Raw genomic sequence first — 21,860 nt, 5'->3', positions numbered from 1 at the left:
AAAATATGCATAAATTAGTTTTGTTTTTATATATTTTTTCTATTTATCATGTTAATATGTTCTTAAAATAAAGTAATTCAAAGGAAATACTATAAAACACCTGAAGGTCAGAAGTTTGGTGATATATCAAACCTAAAAATTAAGAAGTATCGTTATTGGTAACAATATTAATATTGATGCCAATATAGATGATACTAGTCACGTATTTACTTTGTATCCGATCAATACCAAAATATGCAGTATCGCAAACCTCTTTAGACATAATTGCATATTTATATTTCTAATGGATTGATGTCTCATTGGTTTTCAGAGTAGTTTAAAGCAGCTCATAACAGCTTTTTTTTCATATTATATTTTTAGAGATTAGAATGTATTTGCAAAATGTTTGTGCTGAAATAAGCAAAAGAGAAAACAATACAGGATTTGAATTTCCAACCTACAACAATACGTTCTTAAAGAGAGAGTAGATGGCATGCATTTGAAAAAGCTCACCAAAGACTTTAGAGTTGACCCTCAAACACTTGAGACTTGACTTTGACTTGGGAAAATATTCTTGTAAACATCTCTGGACTGGATACGCAGCTGTCAATCCACTTCCTGTTTCATGTGCGCCATTGAAATTCTCCACACTTTGCATCACTCATCCATTTGCATTTTGTCCTATTATTGGGTTTGGCTGCAGTGAGGCTCATTATGCAGCTAATATTCATTCAGTAGGACACCCGGTTAGAATTCATTAACACTTCATTTTGTCTGACAGGGCAACCCTGGATCTGATGGACCTCCTGGTAGAGATGGTTCTCCTGGAATTAAGGTACAATTACAAGAGGTCAAATCACCTGTTGTATGATTTTGTTGTATATTTTGATGACAATGATACACACCTGTCACTGGCCATCAAAACAAGTCAGAGAAATACTGACAATTCTGCAGGATGAAATAACTGGATCATTCATTTTTTGTGGAATCCCACAGATGTCATTATATTTCTACCAGATGAGTCAGAGAAACACTTCAGCTCTGTCATTATCTTAGGGTCCTTCCTAGGCAAATTTGAGCAGGATCTACTCATTATCCTCCCAATAATAGTATTCATGCTATAGGGAAGAGTTATTACTATGTAGGGACATTCATTGTATTCAAATAAAATGTAATTGAGATGGAAGTGTCCAAACAATGTTCAATGAAATGTAAGATGCAAGTTTTGTTTGGAGAGTTTGTTGTTAAAAGAGCAGTGTCAGTGTGGCAACTGTTTACTCCCTTTTTATTTAAGACATTTAAAAATCATATATTTTAGCAAATGAATTCATGCTTGGTGTCTCCACAGTCTTTATGTCACTTTTGTTTAACATAATTTCCTCAGAGTGGTGGCTGTAATAAGTCAGAAACATTGACCTGGCTGTTGTGATTTCCAACTCTTTCTGCTGCAGGGTGACCGTGGCAACACCGGTCCTGCTGGTGCTCCTGGTGCTCCAGGTGCTCTTGGGGCTCCCGGCCCAGTCGGTCCCACCGGAAAACAGGGAGACAGAGGGGAGTCTGTGAGTAATGACTCATGCACAAGCAAAGTCACATGTTTTCCAAAAGCTATTTTTAAAAAATCTACCAAAGCATAAAAGTTGTTTTATGTTTTAATATTTTTGTGAAGCTCATTTCTGCTAGCTGAACATTAACATATTGTGTTACAAGTACAAAGAAGGTTTTCTGCTTCTTGGTACTTGAAAGAGACCAAGGAGGACTCTCCTTCTTGTGTTTCATCCCTGATAAACCTTATATCCGAGACATAAATTAACTTTTATTGCTTTTCTAATTTGCATAATATTAATTTAATGCATTTTATAAAGCGTTTGCTTTTTTTAACCGAATTTTATTGCTAGTGTGTTGTAAAATACTCTACAAAAACTTAGTTATTGCTAAACTTCTAGGCAAGTCTGGTGTGTTAACATGTTTATCATTTCATTTTATTAGGGTGCCCAAGGACCAGCTGGACCTCCAGGACCGGCCGGTGCCAGAGGAATGCCTGTATGTATCCTGCACGGATAGCTTGGAACAACTTCCAGTCAAACAGAAATGAATATTCATTGTTTATCTTCTTTCTGTTAACAGCTGTCACCAACACATAAGAGTTTATTAGCATGCTTTAAATTTGTTCTTAGGGACCCCAAGGACCCCGTGGTGATAAGGGTGAAGCTGGAGAGTCTGGTGAGAGAGGACAGAAGGGGCACAGAGGTTTCACTGGTCTGCAGGGTCTCCCTGGACCACCAGTAAGATACCATATCTAATCTAAAGCATTGTTACACTACTCCATTGTTTGTTTCATACTTAAGGCCTTATTTCCTGTGATGTCTCTGCATTAGGGTCAACCTGGAGACCAGGGTGCCACTGGACCTGCTGGGCCTTCTGGACAAAGAGTGAGTACAAACCCAACCAAACATGTTGCAATTAAAGCAGTAAAATGGTTTTAAATTGAAGGGAAACTTCTATTTCTTTTTATCCAGCTGAGTGATTAGTCTAGTTATGTTCATGCTTTAGAATGAATAATGTTATCAAAGCGTCCTTCTATAGGGACCACCTGGACCTGTTGGTCCTGCTGGAAAAGACGGGTCAAATGGCTTACCAGGACCCATCGGACCCCCTGGACCTCGTGGTCGTACTGGAGACTCTGGTCCCGCTGTGAGTACTAATAAGAACATCACCCCCCTTTTTTGTTTGTTTTTAGTATGTTTTACTTTCCTAACTAACTTTTACAGAATAAAATATATAGCATCACATGCTTAATTATCTTGGTAAATAGATGTATATATCAACCTCATATCCAAGACAGCGATATGGGCAATGTAAACATAAATAAATAACAGCCTAAAGAGTGAAGCTTTTTCTGTGCAGCTTCATGAGCCTTAATGATGCTGTAAACGCTGCTAGCTGCATCAGATCTGTAATTTAGCTCAGTTGAAATTATTGCATACAACTCTTTTCAAAGGTATCACCACCTCTTGAACTTCTATGCTGCAGCCACAAACTTCAAAGTATTTTATTAGGATTGTATGTGATAGTTAAACACAAAGTAGCACATATTGGTGCTACAGTATGGAAATAGGATTTTTTACTTTGAATTTTTCTGCAAATAAATGTGTAGTGTGTGATATGAAAAACTTTACATAAAGACGGTTGAGACTGCATACATGGAGAACAGAGTACGATTTACCCAGTTTTGCCTCTGTTCTGCAGCAGGGTCCAGTATGTGCAATTGAACTTTCTTTACACACTCGCACACAGAAATGGCATCACTTCCTTCGGTTTGCCCCATGTGCTGACTTAGGCTTTTCTAGAAGAATTTCCTTTCTCCAACATCTTCTACCAAACACAGGTCACCAAAGACCTGTGCTTTCCCAATTTCTTATTTTCTCTCCATTTTCTTTCTACATGAAGCTAATTATTAAAGTGTTATTAAAAGACCTTTTAACTATTAAAACATCCCATAAAAGGAAGAATATTGGAGATTGAAGCAACTAAATATGTTACTTGCATTGCTCATTCCCAGAGGAAAATCCTAGACCGATAATTGCTCAACCCACAGCGAGAATTGAGAAAAGCCTTTTTGATGTGCTTGTTTTTTATGTACTGTTTGTTTACCCTGGCATTCAGTAGAAGTTATTATTCTGAATTGTAGGCTTGCAAAAACCCTCTTCAGAAAATTGTGTAAAATTGCATGTACATGTCTTGTTCAAGAGACAGAAGAAGAATAATCTAGCAGAGAATGAAAAACACAAGGATACAGGAAATCTACAATTGCCGATGTTAAATAAAATGTGTTCTTACTTTTTAAATTTTCTTTCAGGGTCCTCCTGGAAACCCTGGACCCCCTGGTCCTCCTGGTCCCCCCGGTCCTGGTATTGACATGTCTGCCTTCGCTGGTCTGGGTCAAACAGAAAAGTCTCCCGATCCCCTGAGGTATATGAGGGCAGACCAGGCCGCTGGGAATCTTCGTCAACATGACGCAGAGGTCGATGCCACTCTTAAGTCCCTCAACAACCAGATTGAGAACATCCGCAGCCCAGAGGGATCCAAGAAGAACCCTGCCCGCACCTGCAGAGACCTGAAGCTCTGCCATCCCGACTGGAAGAGCGGTGAGTGACAACACAAGAAATTCGCTGAATTGGGGTGATACAATGAAGCAGACTGGGTCTAGTCTGGGGAAATAAATGTTTTGAAAAATAGGAATTTGACTAAATTCTTGTTTGTTCTGGAAAATATTTGTCTTGTGCTCATTTAGAGTCAGTTTTTACAAGACTATGCAAAAACATGCAAGGCATTCCAGCTGTGCAGAAAAATTGATGTCACCCTGAAGGCTATTGCTTTTTTCTCTGTTTTTGTTTAGGTGAGTACTGGATTGATCCCAATCAAGGCTGCACTGTAGATGCAATCAAAGTTTTCTGCAACATGGAAACCGGGGAGTCTTGTGTGAACCCCAAACCTGCCAAGATCCCTCGCAAGAACTGGTGGTCCAGCAAGAGCAAAGAACGCAAACATGTCTGGTTCGGAGAGACAATGAACGGAGGATTCCATGTAAGATCTGCAACCTGTTTTAGTTTTATTAACTTGTAAAATATTAATATGTACTGTTTACATTATGGCACAAATGAATGTTTTGCATGACAAAAAGTTCAGAATTGATACTTAGAAAGTCAAACCTAAAGTGAAAATATCTTTCAAACAGAAAGATATGCTGCCTTAGGTTAAAAAAACGATCCAAGCGACAAGTAAAAATATTTTTGTTGCTTTACACATATACTGTACATGCTCCACTGCTACAAAACACACATAAGTGTGACTCAAATGTGTTTTCAATGTCCTGACAAGATCCAAATCCAACTCCATTTTATTTGTAAAGCACAATTAATAAAACTATTTGTATTGCACTAAAACAGCTCAAAACAAGACATAGACAATATTAATGAAATGACATTAACTATTGCTATTAACTATTAACTATCCTGACTATTCACTCGCACACATTTTCTCAATATAAAAATAAAATGAAAAAGAAAATAGTTCTCAAACATTGAAAACATTGAAAAGTAAGTAAACTTTACTTTCTTACTCAAAGAGCTAACTTGGAAACTTTGTTGCTTTATTTAATAACTCGTCTGACCCCTTTTGAAAAGTGCCAACCAGCAAATGTGGCAAATTTTTCTGGTGTTAGCCGCAACTTTTGGAGAGCCTGGTGTAAAAGCATGTATCATTCTTTCCAGCAGTGGGTGATCTAGTGGGCCCCAAAGCACTTACAGACATCAAAGTCTTCACACATGAATGCCTCCCAGCTGCAATCAAAGCAGGAGATGTTCAACCTCCTGTGTCCAGACTATGAAAGAGTTATGCATTTGTGTTGTTTACTTTTTACCAGATAAAAATACCAAAGTGCTTTACAATAAAATATATACCACACAACATGACAAACATTTCATAAAAAATACATTGGTTTCAATATGACTTTACGCTTTTCTCCTACAAAATGGATTACATTATTTAGCTATTTCTAGTTTGTGTAAGGCTTAAAGATCAAAGGCAACTTCTTTAAGCGTGTTCATAGTGAATTTTTAAAAAGGTAATGTTCCAAAGGTTCCTAACAAAAGTTCTTCATCCCTCATCCCAGGACACTCACTTTATACAAAACAGCTTGAAATCAAACATGACACACATAATTTAAAGTCACTACAGGACACTGATAGCTAAATAGCATGTTTTTTTCAATATCTAACACAGATGCCAAGATATGAAACAGCAACTTTTGTTCAGTTACCAGAAATATGTTGTCTAGTTCAGCAAGAATGTGGGAATCTTGCTGTTAAATATAGATATTTAACCTGTCACTAATACGATAAATTTTTAGATTTGGAATACATGGAATCAAACATTCAAAGCATTAGCTTATTTAAAAACACTAGATGACTCACCAGGAACATAACCTGATGTGTTATTGTCTGTTCAATGCAGTTCAGTTATGGTGACGACAGCCTGGCACCCAACACCGCCTCCATTCAGATGACTTTCCTGAGGTTGCTGTCAACAGAGGCTTCCCAAAATCTCACTTACCACTGTAAGAACAGCGTGGCCTACTTGGATGCTTCAACAAGCAACCTGAAGAAGGCCGTCCTGCTGCAAGGCTCCAACGATGTGGAGATCAGAGCCGAGGGCAACAGCCGCTTCACCTACAGCGTCATGGAAGACGGCTGCACGGTATGCAATCCTGCTAGTACAATATTTGTTTTCTCTAGGGGGCAAACCAAATGCTAACATTTTTCTGTATGATTTTTTTCCTTCCTGCAGAGACACACAGGACAGTGGGGTAAGACAATGTTCGAATACAGGTCGCAGAAGACCTCCCGTCTGCCCATTGTGGACATTGCCCCCATGGATATCGGTGGAGCAGACCAGGAGTTTGGAATTGATATTGGGCCAGTTTGCTTCTTGTAAAGAATGAGCAGCTGTAAAGAATGAAGAAGAGGAAGAAAAAGTGGCTGTTTGAAAAAAAATAAAATAGGAAACGAAAGAGGAGCACGCTTTGGTGAAAAGGCGAGGAAGAGAGAAAAAGAAAAATCAAGACACTTTTTTAAAACATGGGACTTCTTTTCTAAATAAAAAAGTGCTTTTCCAAGTTGAACTCGGTAGGATATCTGCACTGAATGGCACCAACAAACTGTCATTTGTGATCCATCCTCAGCATTGCCTTCAGTCATCTCTGCCCCACCCCCACATGGACACCCTCCACTCCCTAAACCTTCCCTTTTTCACTCTGTGAACGGCAACCCCCCCATATACCCAATATCTATGAACAAAAAGGAGGAAGTATGAGGAGAGAATAGGAGCTTACCAGGGAACAAGAGAGAACAATGTGTTGGTGTTATTTATTTATTGTTTAGGTTAGACTCCCAGGTGTGGTAGGACTGAGTTTGTTGCAAAGTGACAAAAAAATATATATATATATATTTTAAAGAAAAAGAAGCCTCATCCATCAACTTCCTCCTGTTTTATGATCATCCCATTTCTTGTAACAAATCAATAAAGAATTTATTGTTCTTTGAAACCAAAAATTTTTCCGCATACCATAGAATGTCCAGTTGTTCCTGTTTCTCCAACCATAGTGTGTATCAAAATTACTGTGTACTATAATAAAGTCAATGGTGCTATTGTTGTAAAACAGTTTTGTGTTTTTAAACAACCTGATACTCCAATATAGTGACTTGTACATATTAGTTCAGTTCATATATATATATATATATATATGTAGAGAGTTCCTTAGAGCCCATTTTGTTCTGGGATTTTGGATTTCACTGCAATTTATGATCCTTCTTACATGAACAAACATAACTGATGATGTTTTGTAATCAATTTAGTTAGGGACAAATTTATTTTTATTTTTCAAACATTTGATTTGGCTTTTTAAAACTACCTCACAGGAAAAAAAAAAAACTTATCTAAACTTTTACAATTTAAAAATATCTTGTCAAATCAAGATAGGTATATTTGATTATATAATCTCAGTATGCTGCCCTTCATCCAGTGTGACCCGCGTCCCCTCCTGCCCCTCACACACCACACACCCTCTGCTTCCATGTACACCCCCACACACACTGAGTGTACTTCACTAATGTTCCAATTTCAACTCCAGCACAGAGGGTTCAAATGTGTGAGGTTGTGTATATTTTTTTATTATTAATAATAGAAGTATTATTAATAATAATAGCATTATTATTATTATTATTTTATTAATATGATCATGACTTGTTCTTGTTAAGTTTTAATTAATGTAAATTGGAAATAAACGACAAAAACCAAGTAACAGACTGAAGTTGAGTTTTATTGAATTTCCTGTTAACCTAACAGTCAAAAATATTCACACCCCAGGAATATTTAGTTAAATGGTAATCATTTAAATTGATAAACATGTTCTTCTAAGTTGAAGTAATAATGTTTTAAATCTAATAGAAAATTTGTGCCAAAAGCTAAACTTTAGGGTGATGGCACTGAGATCTTCTAACCTCAATCCTCTGGAAAGTAAAAAAAAATAATGGTAAAAAATACCAAAGTAAACATGAAAAGAGCTGTCGGTAGTTACAAGAACCGTTTTATTGCTTAAACTCAGGAAAGGCTTTTCTTTTCAGTTATAAGAGTTATAAAACTAATTTTTCAATTCATTAATAAAAAGTCAATCTCAAGTTTTTTGCAGCTTTTCGGATGTTTTCTTCTGTCACTTTTATGTATTCTTTATATCCTTTTAGGTATCCCGATTTTTTATTATTTATTTTTTTATCCTTTTAAAACTCATTATAACTCGAGATAATACTCATTTATCTCATTCCATCACAGCATGATGCTGCATCGACCATGTTTCACTGCAGGATGGTTATATACAGTGTTTTTTTGGCACATTTTAAATCTGATATACCTAAATAAATACACTAACGTCAAATACCTTCAGATGCCACTGATTAATAGCATCATGATGGCCAAAAGCACACTAAGTTAAACAGCCAAGAGCCTGAAGAAACAGCAAATAGATAACACTCAGGTGGATTATGTCATATCTACCCTTCATGAAAGAGTAGTCAAAAAAGTCTCATTTCAATTTGCCTCAAGCTGTGTACACAAAAAACGTGGAAGAAGTTGGTCCAGATGAGATGAGAGGAAAATTGAATGCTATGTGTGTAAAATTGCTGCGACAGACTGGCAACCTGTCCAGGGTGTACCCCACCTCTCGCCCGGAACGTAGCTGGAGATAGGCACCAGCAACCCTCCCGACCCCATTAGGGACAAGGGTGAACAGAAAATGGATGGATGGATGGATGGTGTGTAAAATTGAACATCACCACACCTCCCCCACAGCAACACATGGTGATGGAACCATCATGCTATGTGGATGTTTTTCTTGAGCAGGGGAGGGAAGCTGCTTAGAGGTGAGAGGTAGATGAAAAGGCCACCCTGAAAGAAAGGTTGTTGAAGGCTGCGAAAAACTTGAGACACATTACGTTACATTTTCAGCAGGATAACCGCCAGACCAGGACCAAACTGAGGTGGTTTAGATTTAAGCATATTAATGTAGCAGTTAAAACTTGAACCTACATCTAATTAAAAATTGATTTACTAGAAAAACACACGGCACCCTTTTAAATTTTTGTCAAAAATGTATCATTTTCTTCCATTTCCCAATTAAGCACGCCTTTGTATTTGACTATCACAAAAAGCTCTACAAAGTAAAATAAAAGCGTGTGACGTCTATTGCAAGACACTGCAAAAGTTTATTTAGATTTGAATCAGTTGTTGTCAGGAAACAATAAAATAGAGCAATGATTAAAACAAAACATCAACATCAATAAATGAAATCCCACAGCTAAAGACTATAACAAGTAGACATATTTAGATTTTGAGATTTGGCTTGTCAGAATTAACAGCAAGCAAAAATTGGTCCAAGGTTTACTCAATACAAAATGTGCATTGAAGGATACAGAAATATGTTGCATGAAATTTAGATGAATGATTTGTGACTAACAGTAAACACCCACATTGCTACTCACCCTTTGCTCTCTTGTTATTTAAAGGTCAGAGAGTTGTCCAACCTCATCTCCCTGTTAGCCTTTGGTTTACCAACATGATAACGACTGACTCTAATTTAAAGTGTAGACACAATGCAGCCAGCCTTTCTCTGTGGGTTACAACACATGCACACCACAATTAGCACATCACAGTTCACAGATAGGTTACCTATTCTAAGTTCTGCTTCTGCATCTAAAAAGTACCATTTGTCTGATAAAATCCAGGTACAGTTTTAACAGTCTGATAATGAATTTATACACAATTGTTTACATATCAAGCATAAATCAGTCCATTCAATTCCCTATTAATTCTTTATTTTCACAAAGTAAGAAGAGATTTTTAAAAATTTATGGAAACATTGACCAAAGTAAAGCAGACATAATTTTCAAGATGAACAAGTGATTTATTTTGTTTGACACGAATTTAATAAAACAAATGTATGGCTTCAGTTGCATCCTATTATCTCTGCAACACAAAGAATTTTTATTATTATGTAAGCTACATCTAGTTATGACATTATACATAAGACATGAGTTGGAATGAGATTCTCAGATGTCAAATTCAGAGGGCCGGTTTCCTGCAACTGTTTGATGTGTCTCTTGTCGACACACCTGAGTGTTTGAGGAGGTAACTGGACCATTATATATTTTTTTTGTTTAGATTTTTTATGCAAGTAGCATACAGTGAAACCATGTTGTCCCATCCCATGGTTTCACAGTATGGTATCACAGGCTGCAGCCAGCTGTTTGACCGACATATTGTTACCAAAAGTTGTGGGTAAGGTTCCTTCTGTTTGTCCATCATCCCAATTTATTTTTCCAATTTTGGGAACAAGTAAAAAATGTACTGGGTTTCTTTCAGCCAGCTTTGTGGCATCTGGCAGCAACAGGTGGGGTTGGGGGGAGAACTGTTTCTTCACGCTGAAGAAAACTCTTTTGAGTCAAGCACAATTTCTGACATCTCATTCAAAATTTTTTGCTATTTTTCAAACCACCCAAAACCTACAATACTCTTACATGAACTCTATTTTCATTCAACACATTTACTCAGGTGGAATTTGAATGTCAAGACACTTGTTTGGATCATTCTTTTCTTCAATTCATAAATATTTGGTCAAAATAAGTGTGCAAAGAACGTCTGATGTTGTGACATTAATGCAGAAGTATAAATTAAGGGTAAATTAACATAAAATGAACATAATTTTGATTATTTTATTCATTATGTCAAACCATATTTTGAACCATTTCTCGGCATTTATGATTGCCAATTGAAAGGAGTTTTATTTTAGATCTCTTATTGTAGCAGAGAAGAATTGCATTAATATTTTAATACAACACTAACATATCCCGTTGAGGACACTGGAGTTATTTGTACAATAAGCATGGTTGCAACACCCTCACAAAAATCAATCAAATGTGGCTGTTAATCCAGTGTGGTTTAGCTCAATATGTGGAGGAAGCAGGAGAAGAAATGCATTAATTTACACGGGTCACCTAATATGTTACAATAAAATGAATGACTCTTTTAATAATAAATGAGGTGATTGTTTTCTCAGTGTCAGTAAAAATGGAGTCAGTTCTGATAGAGTCCATGTGGTAAACCATGGAGAAGAAAAAGGTCCAAAATGAAGAAAGAGAATAAAGCATGAAATTATATTTATACATATTCATATTAGAACAAACCTGGAAACGAATAAATCCAATTTACCAATATTTACTCAAATATTTCAATAATTTATTAAATGCAAAATTATGTAAGTAAATGAAAAACATAATTTGAATGTGAAGTCACATGTTGAAATGTGATCTGACTGTTTCAGCAATTATTAAATCAATTTAAGCTTTTTTCACTTTAGTACACCATAAAATACTTTATACTGTCACTGTGGCTTCTTAAGTAGCATGTAAACTCTGGGACCGCTGGCTTTGGCTGGTAGAGCTGATGTTCTACAGTCCACAGCCTTAAGATAATTTTAAAAACTCAGAAATGTCCATGTCATACCTAAAATCCATCTAGTCACGTTCATCAAGACAGTTGTATTTACTTAAATCATTTATGTATTTGTTTTGACTTTAAGTGTTCATTTCATGTTTGAGATCTTTGTTGAATTGTGGCACAATTAGACTCCCGTAGCCCAAAGACAAATCGGAACTAAAGCAAAACCTCTAGATAGCAACTCATTTCACTAACTCAGTTCCAAATTTCTTTGTACCAATTATTACGTCTGTTGAGATTTTTCAAAAACTGTTTGCTCCAGCATAAGGACAAAGCACATCCCATCCAGCTTGTCCAGAGTAAATTTAGATGAGCAGTGTGGTGTTTGTCTAAAACTGAAGTCCTGGTAAGGATTTGTGCAAAATCAGGGTTTTCAAAGTAAGAATGGCCGTGACAGTGCCTAGAAACACCACATATACACACACGTGTATACATGCACACACACATACAGATGACTCAAACAGCATGTAAAGGACACACATCTGAATTTGCACACCTGACAAACACACTCCAACTGATTAGTGCCTTTCAAGTGTTCATTAGGGGTCAGCTGGTCAACGTCTCCTAATTAGAACCTAATGAAAGATAAAAGAGCAGAGTACGAGGCATGGAGGGAGAAGAAAAGAGGTGCTACAAAGGGAGACAGAATGTTATTAAGTTCAAAGTCTTTCTCTATATGTAGTCCTGTCTTATCATTACCTGCTGCGCTTTATAATTTTTCCTTTCCTCTATCAGTGCAGATAGTACAAGTTGAAAAATATGTAAAATTTTGTACTAAAACTGACAAACAAAAACGTCATAAGAAAATAAATGTATAGAATAAGAATTTAACGGAATAATCAAACAGCTGAAAAAGGTTAATTTCCTCCATAGTTGGTAACTTCAGTAACTTCTCTCAGCGTTTCAGAGTCACGTTCCATAAATATGGCACCTGAATGTTAAGTTTCAACAGCATTCAGCTCAGAAACCCGTGCTCAGAGTGTCTGTCTCTGTAGGGGTCTTACGTGGGCTGGGTAGACTCTTCAGGTACTCCAAATGCCTCCGGGCCTCAGCCTGGTTCTGCCGGACGTAGTACACAACGTACACAATGACCATGAAGAACCACACAAACATGGTCACTAGCATGGCTACATCCGTGGTCTTCCTCTGCAGGCTGCAGAAGTTCACCCCAGAGTCCAGCAGCTTGACCAGCGGCTGACCTGCGTGCTCACCTGGTGATCCCGGGTCCTCCCACCGGCTCCCCTCACCTACGCCTCGCACGGAGCTCTCGCAGATGATCCCATTCACGGTCTCGGGCTCCAGGTTCAGAGTCTCCATCAGCTCCTGCAGGGTGCAATCACAGTGCCAGGGATTGTGGTAGAGCCGCGTCTTGGCGCGAGTGGACCCAAATTCCTCCCTGCTGGCCTGCCTCAGCTGGTTATGTGAGAGGTCCAGCAGGCGCAGGTCAGGTCCCAGATGCCGTAGGGCCCCGGAGGAGAGAGAGTCGATGCGGTTGTGGGACAGATAGAGGTCCCGCAAGTGGACCAGGTGGCTGAAGGTACTCTCTGGGATGTTCCGGATGTAGTTGCGCTCCAGGTGTAAGGAAATCGTCTCTGGTGGGATCCCCTCTGGGATTTCCCGCAGCCCTGCGTCCGAGCACAAGACAGTGGCCGTTTCCCAGGCACAGTGGCAGCTGTCCGGGCACTGCGGGGTTGCTTGACCCCACAGGGTCGAGAACAAGAGTGACATGCACAGCCATGAGTAGAGATCCAGCTTTTCACCTGTCCCCCTTCCTCTTCCTCCACTGACGGCACCACATCTCTTCTCACACAAGCTTGTGCACATCGCCTCACCATATCCCCATGACACACATCAGTTCCCAATCAGACTCAGGCTGTTGCTACAGAAGAACCTGACAGGTTGGGAAAAAGGGGAACAGAGTAAAGAAGAAAATCTGGAAACACATTCAATAAAAATGCATGCAGAGGATTATACAGAGGAGGAAAACTTGCATTACAGAAATGAAATGAGCTTTATCCACCCAACACAAAAGTGCCTTTATAGAGCAACACAGCACTGAATCATGCATAAAGCTAATTCTTTACATGACAAACATCTTGCATGGTGGCTAATCCAGTAATAACACCAGATTTCTGGAAAATGCACCAATATATTTAACTACAGTGGCTTCCTCTTTTAATCACAGTCTAAGCAGCTGTAATGATAGCCTAAGTGGCCTAATAAGGTTGCAAACCCCTTTTGCATTTCTGCATTAGAAGGACACAATCATATAATGCAATTATCTCTACTCCACCCTACCTCCTTTCTGTTCTGTCCTTCAAGGCCAGAATAAAAGGTATCATATTATCCTGATCGATACATTTTTGTCTCATTTACCCTTCTATTTATGTCTCTATGATACCAGGGCTGCTTAATCACGCTGCAAGGGTTAAGCGTGCTACGCGCTTTAGAGATGGAGGCTAGAGAGAGAACAATCAATAGCCCAAGCATTGCCTGTTAGACTATTAAGGACAAGAACATCAATCCTGGATGAATCTCACAGTGTCAATAAGTGACAATAGTGTGAAAAAATCCTCCTGCTGTAGTCTTGGTGTTACCATCTGCTCACCGCTCATGCAACTGGAAGGCAAAATTTTAAAAAACAAAGATAATGTGCAAAAAACACTGTGGATTATGGTAAATATTTAATATGAGTTAAACTATTTCCAATCGAACAAGCCTCATATTTGCATGTTGTTTTGTTTCATTTGTTTTTTTAGCCTGTCTATATCTCTGTAGACATTTTCCATTGCAGCTTTTTTTGACGCTTCAACCCGATGTTTCCAGAGCTGCTTTGTTTTTCTGAGGCAAGTGCATCCTTTCTGAAAATGATGTTTCTATAGGACAGAGCTCACAAGAGACTGCTTCAATTTGATTACAAGAATACCCTCTTAAATGTCAAGCACCCTGTGTTTTCATAATAAAATCAAAACTGTCATGTGTCTCCAGTCTCCACTGGAAATAGGAAGAATATGCTTAAAGGCTGGAACCTCAGACTTTTTAGATTGCCCTAGATCTGTCTGATATGCTCAAATTAAACTGGTAAAAAGCCCAGTATGTCCAGTAATATTAGGTAGAAATTTCAGGCACTCCTCATGATTTTCATTGGCATATTGAATTAATGTATGCAAATTTCCAAGTAGCAAAACAATCACATGATGCATGAAAAATAATGGGGATGAAGAGGGTAGGAAAAAGGAACGAGCAAAATAAAATACATTTAAATTATAAAATAATTGTTTTTAATGTTATGTGTACATTTTTTAGTATTAATAGGAAGTTAGATGAGTTACAGGCCTTTTTTTGTTATATTTGCAATGAAAGTTTCTTTAGGTTTAAACCTCGTTAATATGGAAACTGCCATAAATGGTTCTGATCAAAAGATTCCAGTGTTTTCTTTTTGTTGCATGCTTTGCAACTTTTCATGCATAAATTACACATAAAATACACAATTTATAATATAACTAATGTTTTCAGAACCCGTTTCTCTAGACTATAGACTTTTTGTTAAACGAAAGCAAACTACAGCGGCCACTGTACATGTGGAACACATTTTACGCACACAATACACATTGTTCGGCAAAACTATCTTACCTTTAAAATAGTTTAATACGAAGTTTGACTCCATATGGTGGATGAAAGCGGGGTTGATTTCGAACTCCGTTTGTAGTTTATATTCGCTTTTCACCAAATTCCTCCTTTTCTGCGTGGATCCATGAGTGGAAACGCTGCGCTCTGTTGCCCCCAGACGGCTCCATCTCGGACTGTCTCAACGACGGAGGCAGTTTTAGCTGTGAAGATGTGGGGCAAACTCTCCCTCCTCCACCTCTTCCTTCTCCTCGTTCTCTCTTTCTCTCCCTGAGAATAGGTGTTTGTAAAAGGTAAATCCAAACACGGAGGGTGTGCCATCATCATCCCTCCTTACCAGCGGCATCCATCTCGCTTTTCTGAGAACACGCTACCTCTATGAGCTATTAACGTAATTACCTTTCGCTATAATTAGATTCTTAGAATAAGTCTTCCACAAAAGCTGAGTGAATGGGGACAGGTACACATAGAGATAAGTTAGAAAAAGAATCCAAATAAATAACAGAATCACATTTAATTTAAGCTACACAAAGTAAAGCGGCGGCCACTCCATAAAAGCCTTAGAATAAATGACTTGTTATTGCAGGAACACATACTTGCACTAAAACGTTTAACCAAACCTCATTGGAGAACAATTAATCTGTGGAATGTAATGTAATAATTATTTTTAATAAAAGCACTAGCAATAATTGCCACCCCTGCAGTTGTGCTTTGTGCAGCCTCCCTTCCCCCCTTTGTCATTAGAACATAACTCACTCTTCTTTTTAAACATTTCACCAGGTGGAAGCATTCACAGAGAGGGGGAGATCTTGACTATTTCTCTTTGTGCAATCTCTATAGATCATTCAGAGTCCTGGGTCTTCTCCTTTGCTCTGCTCTCTTCAGCTCAGCAAATAGGTTTTCCTCAGGATTTATGCCCGTGGACTGTGATGAAAAAAAGGTTGATTATACTAAGTCAACAGGGAACCATTCTGTGTTGAAGACCTTGTGATGACCTATTTTCACTTTCCTGAAAGAGTTTTGTTTAAAATGTCCTTGTATTGAAGAGTTGCTATCATGCCATGGACTTTAACAAGAACCTTTGACAGAGAAACATCCTTACTGCATAACACATCCTCCATCATAGTTAACATGGGATTGAGTGGCTTTTCCACTCTTCTCCTATATACCAGATCCACTTGGGACATCAATTTTAGTCTCATCTGACCAAAGAACACAGTTTTAGTTGGAATCCCATTTGAGTTTAGCAAAAAAAACATATTTTTCCTTTTTTGCGTAATTTCTTAACAACCAATTAGCATGTAGACGGTGCCAAACAGTTGTTGTGGACTTTTGATGACCCCAAGATGCTGTTCTCTAACAGGTTTACTCTTAACTTAACATCCTGCCCACTGTGTAGCTTAAGAAGTAGGGCATATTTTTAAAAATGCTTCTAGTACATTTATTTTGAAGGGATCGCTGGGGTAACACAAGCTGCATCATTAGAGATTTTGCTTGAGTCAATTATTTCTTAACAGTAGTTTTTTTCCAGACTCATTTCATGTGCTCAAATTAAGAGTTTGATTTTTAGAGTTTCCATTTTTTGCCATCTTTATTATTTACTCTGGTTATACTTTTAAGACATCTGCCAGTAAATTAAGCCAGAAATATGCTGTATTAATTTATTCGGTTTATTCCTATTTGACCTGAGCTGTCTAAAACTTTCTAACTTAAAGCAGAACTGAAATATAACACTGAAGGTGGATGGCAAGTGAAAGGAAAACTTTTATAACCTGTAAGTGATGGATTGCCTCCAAAAGGATGAGCAACAAATCAATATAAGACTGTCTTGAGTGATTACTTTCATTCCATGATGACAAATTTTGGTCCTGGTGGGATTAGCCTCTTCCAGGTAACTGAGTCAGTTAATTTAAAAGAGGGAGTTTTGTTAGTCCTACATACTGACATACAATCTTATGAGTTTTTGACCCAAGTTCTATCTAAAACTATCATCAAAACACTAACAGAAGAAATAAACATTTTTAGCAACAAGGCAATTTAAAGTGCTTAAAATTGCCAATATGGTATTACTTTGAATAATAATAATACTGTTAACTATTGTTTTTTTACATATTTTTTTCTAATGTGGCGGTCATTTCTCCAGAAATGGTGTTGCTGAAATATTGGTAGTAATATCCACTATGACAAATGTTCCTCTATCAATTAAACAAATGCTCCCGATGTTTGTAACTTTTCAAGGCATAGTAAAACTCAGATAAATAAGTTTGGATGTCGGCATGTGCAGAATTAGGATTTTATTCTAATTTTGAATGCACAGTACACAAATCTCAAATTATTACAAAGTCAGCAGAAAACATTAGTCCATTGCTTTTTCCTGTTGCACATAATTGTTAAAAGTGAGTACTATTTTAATTCTCTAATGAAATATAGTCATCAGTGATTTATTCCAAAGACTTACTGCTTGACCTTTTCCATCATGATGCAGCCACCACCATGCATCCTCATGATTCATGGTGCAAAATAATATAAATCAACTCCAGAAAGATAAATCTGAATACACTAAAATCTACTGGTTATTTTCCCCCTCTTAATAAATAAAACAAGTTCTTTCACTGCTACCAACACAACATTCACAGCACACGTCACACTGTTAAGGAAAATATTGAAGGCCATCACAGTTGGGTGCACAGCTGTGCAGCCTGATAGAGCCAAAAGAAATAAGCGTTATAAGGAAGATGTGGCTCTTGTAATCATTTCTTGTTTTGTCCTTGTTTACTACTGGAGGTCAAACAGAGAGGAGCCTAATTCGTGGCAGTGTACTGAGAGCCACTGTATATCAAGTTGAAAATTAAGATCGACATGGACAGGCAGGGAGGCAAGTGCACTAATTTACAAACACAAGGAAGCCAGGACACCTGGCAACCTTGAGTTTCACAGACATCATCATGAAATTACCACCCGAATAGCGAAAGCTTGAAACACGTGCAGGTGTACCAAACAGAACAATATATGTACTGCAGAGAAATATCATTTAGGGGGTCTACTTTAGTCCAAGAGGTCTGGGGTTTCTTATCTTTTACAGCAGTAAGTATATTGGCCCTTCAACAGGAGAGCCCTCAGGGGGAAAAGGGACTGATCTGACAGTCAGGATGGCTCCTCATACCCCTCATCCTCTCCTCAGCATGTCCCACTTCCATCAGCCTCCTAAAATCTATAGCAATTCCACCCCTGACTAGAATAGTACAGAGTGCTGTGACACCAGTTCCTCCTTCCTTCTGCTTTACATATTAATACTGGTGAAAACTGTGACCTTAATAGGATATTGCCTCTGTTTGACACAGTGAAGGCTGTGGACAAGCTGAGTTTGTATGTTTTCAGACAGAAAACAAAAGGGTACATAATGAGGAAGGAAATAATGGCAGAGATAAAAAAAAAAGTATATTTTTCTGGGTTCCTGACTGAGAATGAAATCCATGATGATGGGTGAGAAGTATAATTTTGCAGGAGGAAAAACAGAAATGAAAAAAAGAAAAACCTGGGGAAAAAATGGCTGAAGCGGGAACACGAAGTGTCTATCTAGGATGATCTGTCAAGGAGAGCCTCTAAAAGATGTACATGCCTATGAGCAGTCTGCTGCTGACATTGTTGACAGTGTGAAGTCTTCTGGAAAACCCGACTGCAGTGAAGTGAAGCCGTTCAGCATCATCTGTTTGGGTTGGCCGCTGTCCTCAGAGAGGAAAACACTGAATGAACCTTAAAACAAATGTGTAAAAAGGCGTCAGAGATGGAAAAAAAACCAATACAAACCTGACAGCCAGAGGGACAAACGCATGTCTTCGTTAAAATGTATATCTATAGAAATAAAATCCTTGTTCAAGTGAGAAGGACTCTTGAAATAACACGCAATGTTTACAAAGCCTCATCAACAGAGTGATTGTCAATAATGTCGAACTTTAATTGATTCAATGATGTTGTATTTGACCATTATTTTTTCACAAAAGATACATAAATAAATGTAAAGACCACAACCGGCTGCACAAGTTTGAAGTGGATTTTCTCAACTCCGAAAAGACTCGAATTTATATGTTCTCAGTAATATTTGAGTAAAACTCTTTTAAAGAAGCACACTATCATTAGCAAACTGGGTACAAGTACATCTGGTGACGGGAGTTTTTGGCTTTAGTCAAATGAGCGATTGGTATTTATGAGGTAAAATTGAGCAAGATTTTAAGCAGATGACAGTAAACCAGAAAGAGCTACTAATTCATTATGCTCCAGTCATGAAGTAAGAACATGAATCTGGCACTAACATCAAATCCAACATAGCCATATCTAGCTGCAAGCCAGAAAACCAATTGAATTATCTAATTTTGTACTCAATGATCAGGTCAATCACTATCGTTAATGCCACCTAAATGCACTCTGCATGTTTCTGCATTTTATGCATTTAAGAGATAAGAAATTTGTTCACAAATAGATGTGCATGTATTCACTACTGGGAAGAGTTCAGTAAAATTAGGTAAATTAATTCTGACTTAAGGAGGTGTTTCTGTTTAATTGTGCAACTTTGAAATCTCCTTAAGCATGTTTTATTCATTTTTCTTGTGACAACTGAATAGATTCCTCCCGACTTTGTTTCAGCTTCAACTCGACTCACTTTGCGCAATGCACCAGCATCAAGACAGGCCATCAGCATGATATTACCATCACCATGCTTTACAGTTGATGTAGTGTTCAGGGGTCTGAAAACCTCACCTCTAAAATATAATTTATGAAACGCTTCTTTCTTGGTCACCACAGTTTGCTATGAACAATAAAACTGGTGTGTCTTGTGTTTAGGAGGTTCCTTCTTTTTTCTTGAACATCCAAACCAATTTAATTTCAATTGAGGGGAGCAGTCTGGGTTAAGTGGTTGAAATCTGAAAACAGTTGGGTGCTCCTGGAGAGCAATGATCCCAAAAACACATCAAAACTACTGCAAAGACGAATGGAGAAAAATTGCAGCGTTCAGATGTTCAAGCCTGACTGAGACCGATCCACACGGACTCTGTGATGTGACTTTAGTCAAAGGTTTATCTGCTAAATACTGAGTGATAATTTATACTTATTTTATGTTAAATATTTTTATTTGTCATAATTTAGTAGAAATCAGTTCTTACTTTGGCAAAAAAAAGTTTCTTTTCTGTCATTTTCTTTTGTTAATTTTTTTTATTATGACTGATTTGTAAAAACAATAAAAAAAGGTAAAGGTGAAAACATTTATTGGGACTGTTTTTTTTTTATTATTCTTTGACCCTTTAACATTAGAAAAAAAGTTCAAATTCATAATGAAAAGTCAGAAATTAATGTAACGCTCTTCTCAATGATGTGTGTAAACTCCTTATTATCAGCGTATTTATGCTATATATTGTGTGTAATTTGATTCAAGGTATGAGTCCAAGAACAGTACGTCAGGCTTATAAGTCCAGGTATTCTGCTGAGGTTCTTCATTCTTTTTTTTCCACTGTTTGGCCAACTGATACTTTCTTGTGCAGGAGTCGCCTAAAAAATGCTTACGACTAAGGAGTAGCGCAGGTTCACTTGCTGTGTCATTAGAAACTGTAGATGGAAAACTCTTCCCTGCTGACAAAACAAAGTATTAACAATTTTTGCTTTGTAGGTAATGTGGGTAGCAGGCCAAGGATGTAGTGCTGACTGGTTCTGTAGGCAAAAATGATCAGAAAAAATAAACATAAATGCAAAAAGCAGAAAGAGAGCACATCAAGCCATTTAGCTTACCGTGCACAGCAATGAAGCAATAGAGCTCTTGAACATGAATAAGCTTAAGGGCCGTGTGTGTAAGAGTAGAGTGGCAAACAGAAGCTAAAATCAATACACTACTGGCTGCAACTCAGTTTTTTCCCTTCTTGTCAGATTGATGTTTGTTTCACTGTATCCCCAATTACACTGTTCTGATGACTACACCTCCGCTGTGTCCTGTTCTGCTCAGACAGGGAAGCTATTGAGGGAAAAAAGTTTCCTTCTGTATCCTCTCAGAGAAAACAGCAATACTTGGCACAAAGTGAAACATTTACCATGTGACTTTAAAAGGTTGTCACACAGGAGGTTAGAGGTTGGATACTTTGGATTCGGTCCAGCGCAGCGATGGCCCCAAAAATTGCGTGCATGTGTGTAAGTATGTGCTTCTGAGAGAGAGGAAAATTAAAAAGATGAGTTGTAAAAGTGTCTTCCTATCAGAAATGGCAGACTTTACTTTAATTAATTGGATTTCGTTGGGTTTTCAGCAAAGTCCACATTTTCTCTAAAGAGTTTAAATTAGGAATTTGGGAAAACTAATCCAGAAGTCTAATGTTAGCCAGCTTTATCCATTCTCAAAAGCAGTTCTGATGAGTTTGGGATCTTCATTTTGTTGGAACTCCCATGTGTCTAAAATTCAACCACGTATTTCAAACTATCAACCGGCAAGCAATAAGGTGGCAGCATTACACTGAGGGAGTATTTTGTTGCAATAATTCCAAGTTCATATTCCTAAGTACATGGTTTAATGAAGGATTACGCTCAGAATTCTCCAATTTTACCTCAAATCAGCAGCTTTCTCATTAAAACTCGAATGCAGACTGCGTGTTGACCAGCTGGTTGATGCACCAACG

At 37.8% G+C, this 21,860-nt stretch overlaps 2 protein-coding genes across 3 annotated transcripts in view; one reads left to right on the top strand and one right to left on the bottom strand.

Moving 5' to 3' along the window:
- The window catches only part of col2a1b (collagen, type II, alpha 1b), a 50,651-nt gene extending 43,422 nt beyond the window's left edge, over positions 1-7,229 (top strand). For both annotated transcript variants that reach the window (XM_028002896.1, XM_028002895.1), the window contains 10 exons: positions 761-814; positions 1,431-1,538; positions 1,966-2,019; positions 2,154-2,261; positions 2,355-2,408; positions 2,563-2,670; positions 3,836-4,124; positions 4,376-4,563; positions 5,992-6,234; positions 6,325-7,229. In XM_028002896.1, coding sequence (XP_027858697.1) covers positions 761-814; positions 1,431-1,538; positions 1,966-2,019; positions 2,154-2,261; positions 2,355-2,408; positions 2,563-2,670; positions 3,836-4,124; positions 4,376-4,563; positions 5,992-6,234; positions 6,325-6,471 — 1,353 coding nt within the window. In that variant the 3' untranslated portion in view covers positions 6,472-7,229. The remainder of the gene's footprint in view (positions 1-760; positions 815-1,430; positions 1,539-1,965; positions 2,020-2,153; positions 2,262-2,354; positions 2,409-2,562; positions 2,671-3,835; positions 4,125-4,375; positions 4,564-5,991; positions 6,235-6,324) is intronic.
- Positions 7,230-9,264: 2,035 nt separating this feature from the next.
- On the bottom strand, positions 9,265-15,579 carry LOC114135535 (leucine-rich repeat-containing protein 3-like). Its single transcript, XM_028002897.1, has 2 exons — positions 15,217-15,579; positions 9,265-13,474 (listed from the first exon to the last, which is right to left on the bottom strand). The coding sequence occupies exon 2, from the start codon at positions 13,405-13,407 to the stop codon at positions 12,544-12,546; it is 864 nt and encodes a 287-aa protein (XP_027858698.1). The 5' UTR covers positions 13,408-13,474; positions 15,217-15,579; the 3' UTR covers positions 9,265-12,543.
- Positions 15,580-21,860: the final 6,281 nt, after the last annotated feature.

This window comes from Xiphophorus couchianus, chromosome 20, assembly GCF_001444195.1.
Source record: "Xiphophorus couchianus chromosome 20, X_couchianus-1.0, whole genome shotgun sequence".
Lineage (NCBI taxonomy): Eukaryota > Metazoa > Chordata > Actinopteri > Cyprinodontiformes > Poeciliidae > Xiphophorus > Xiphophorus couchianus.
Note: the sequence above shows the minus strand (reverse complement) of the source record. Positions and strands in the feature narration are given on the sequence as shown.

Coding starts and splice junctions, on each gene's coding strand:
- LOC114135535 (XM_028002897.1), bottom strand. CDS start 13,407: ATGTGCACAAGCTTGTGTGAGAAGAGATGTGGTGCCGTCAGTGGAGGA.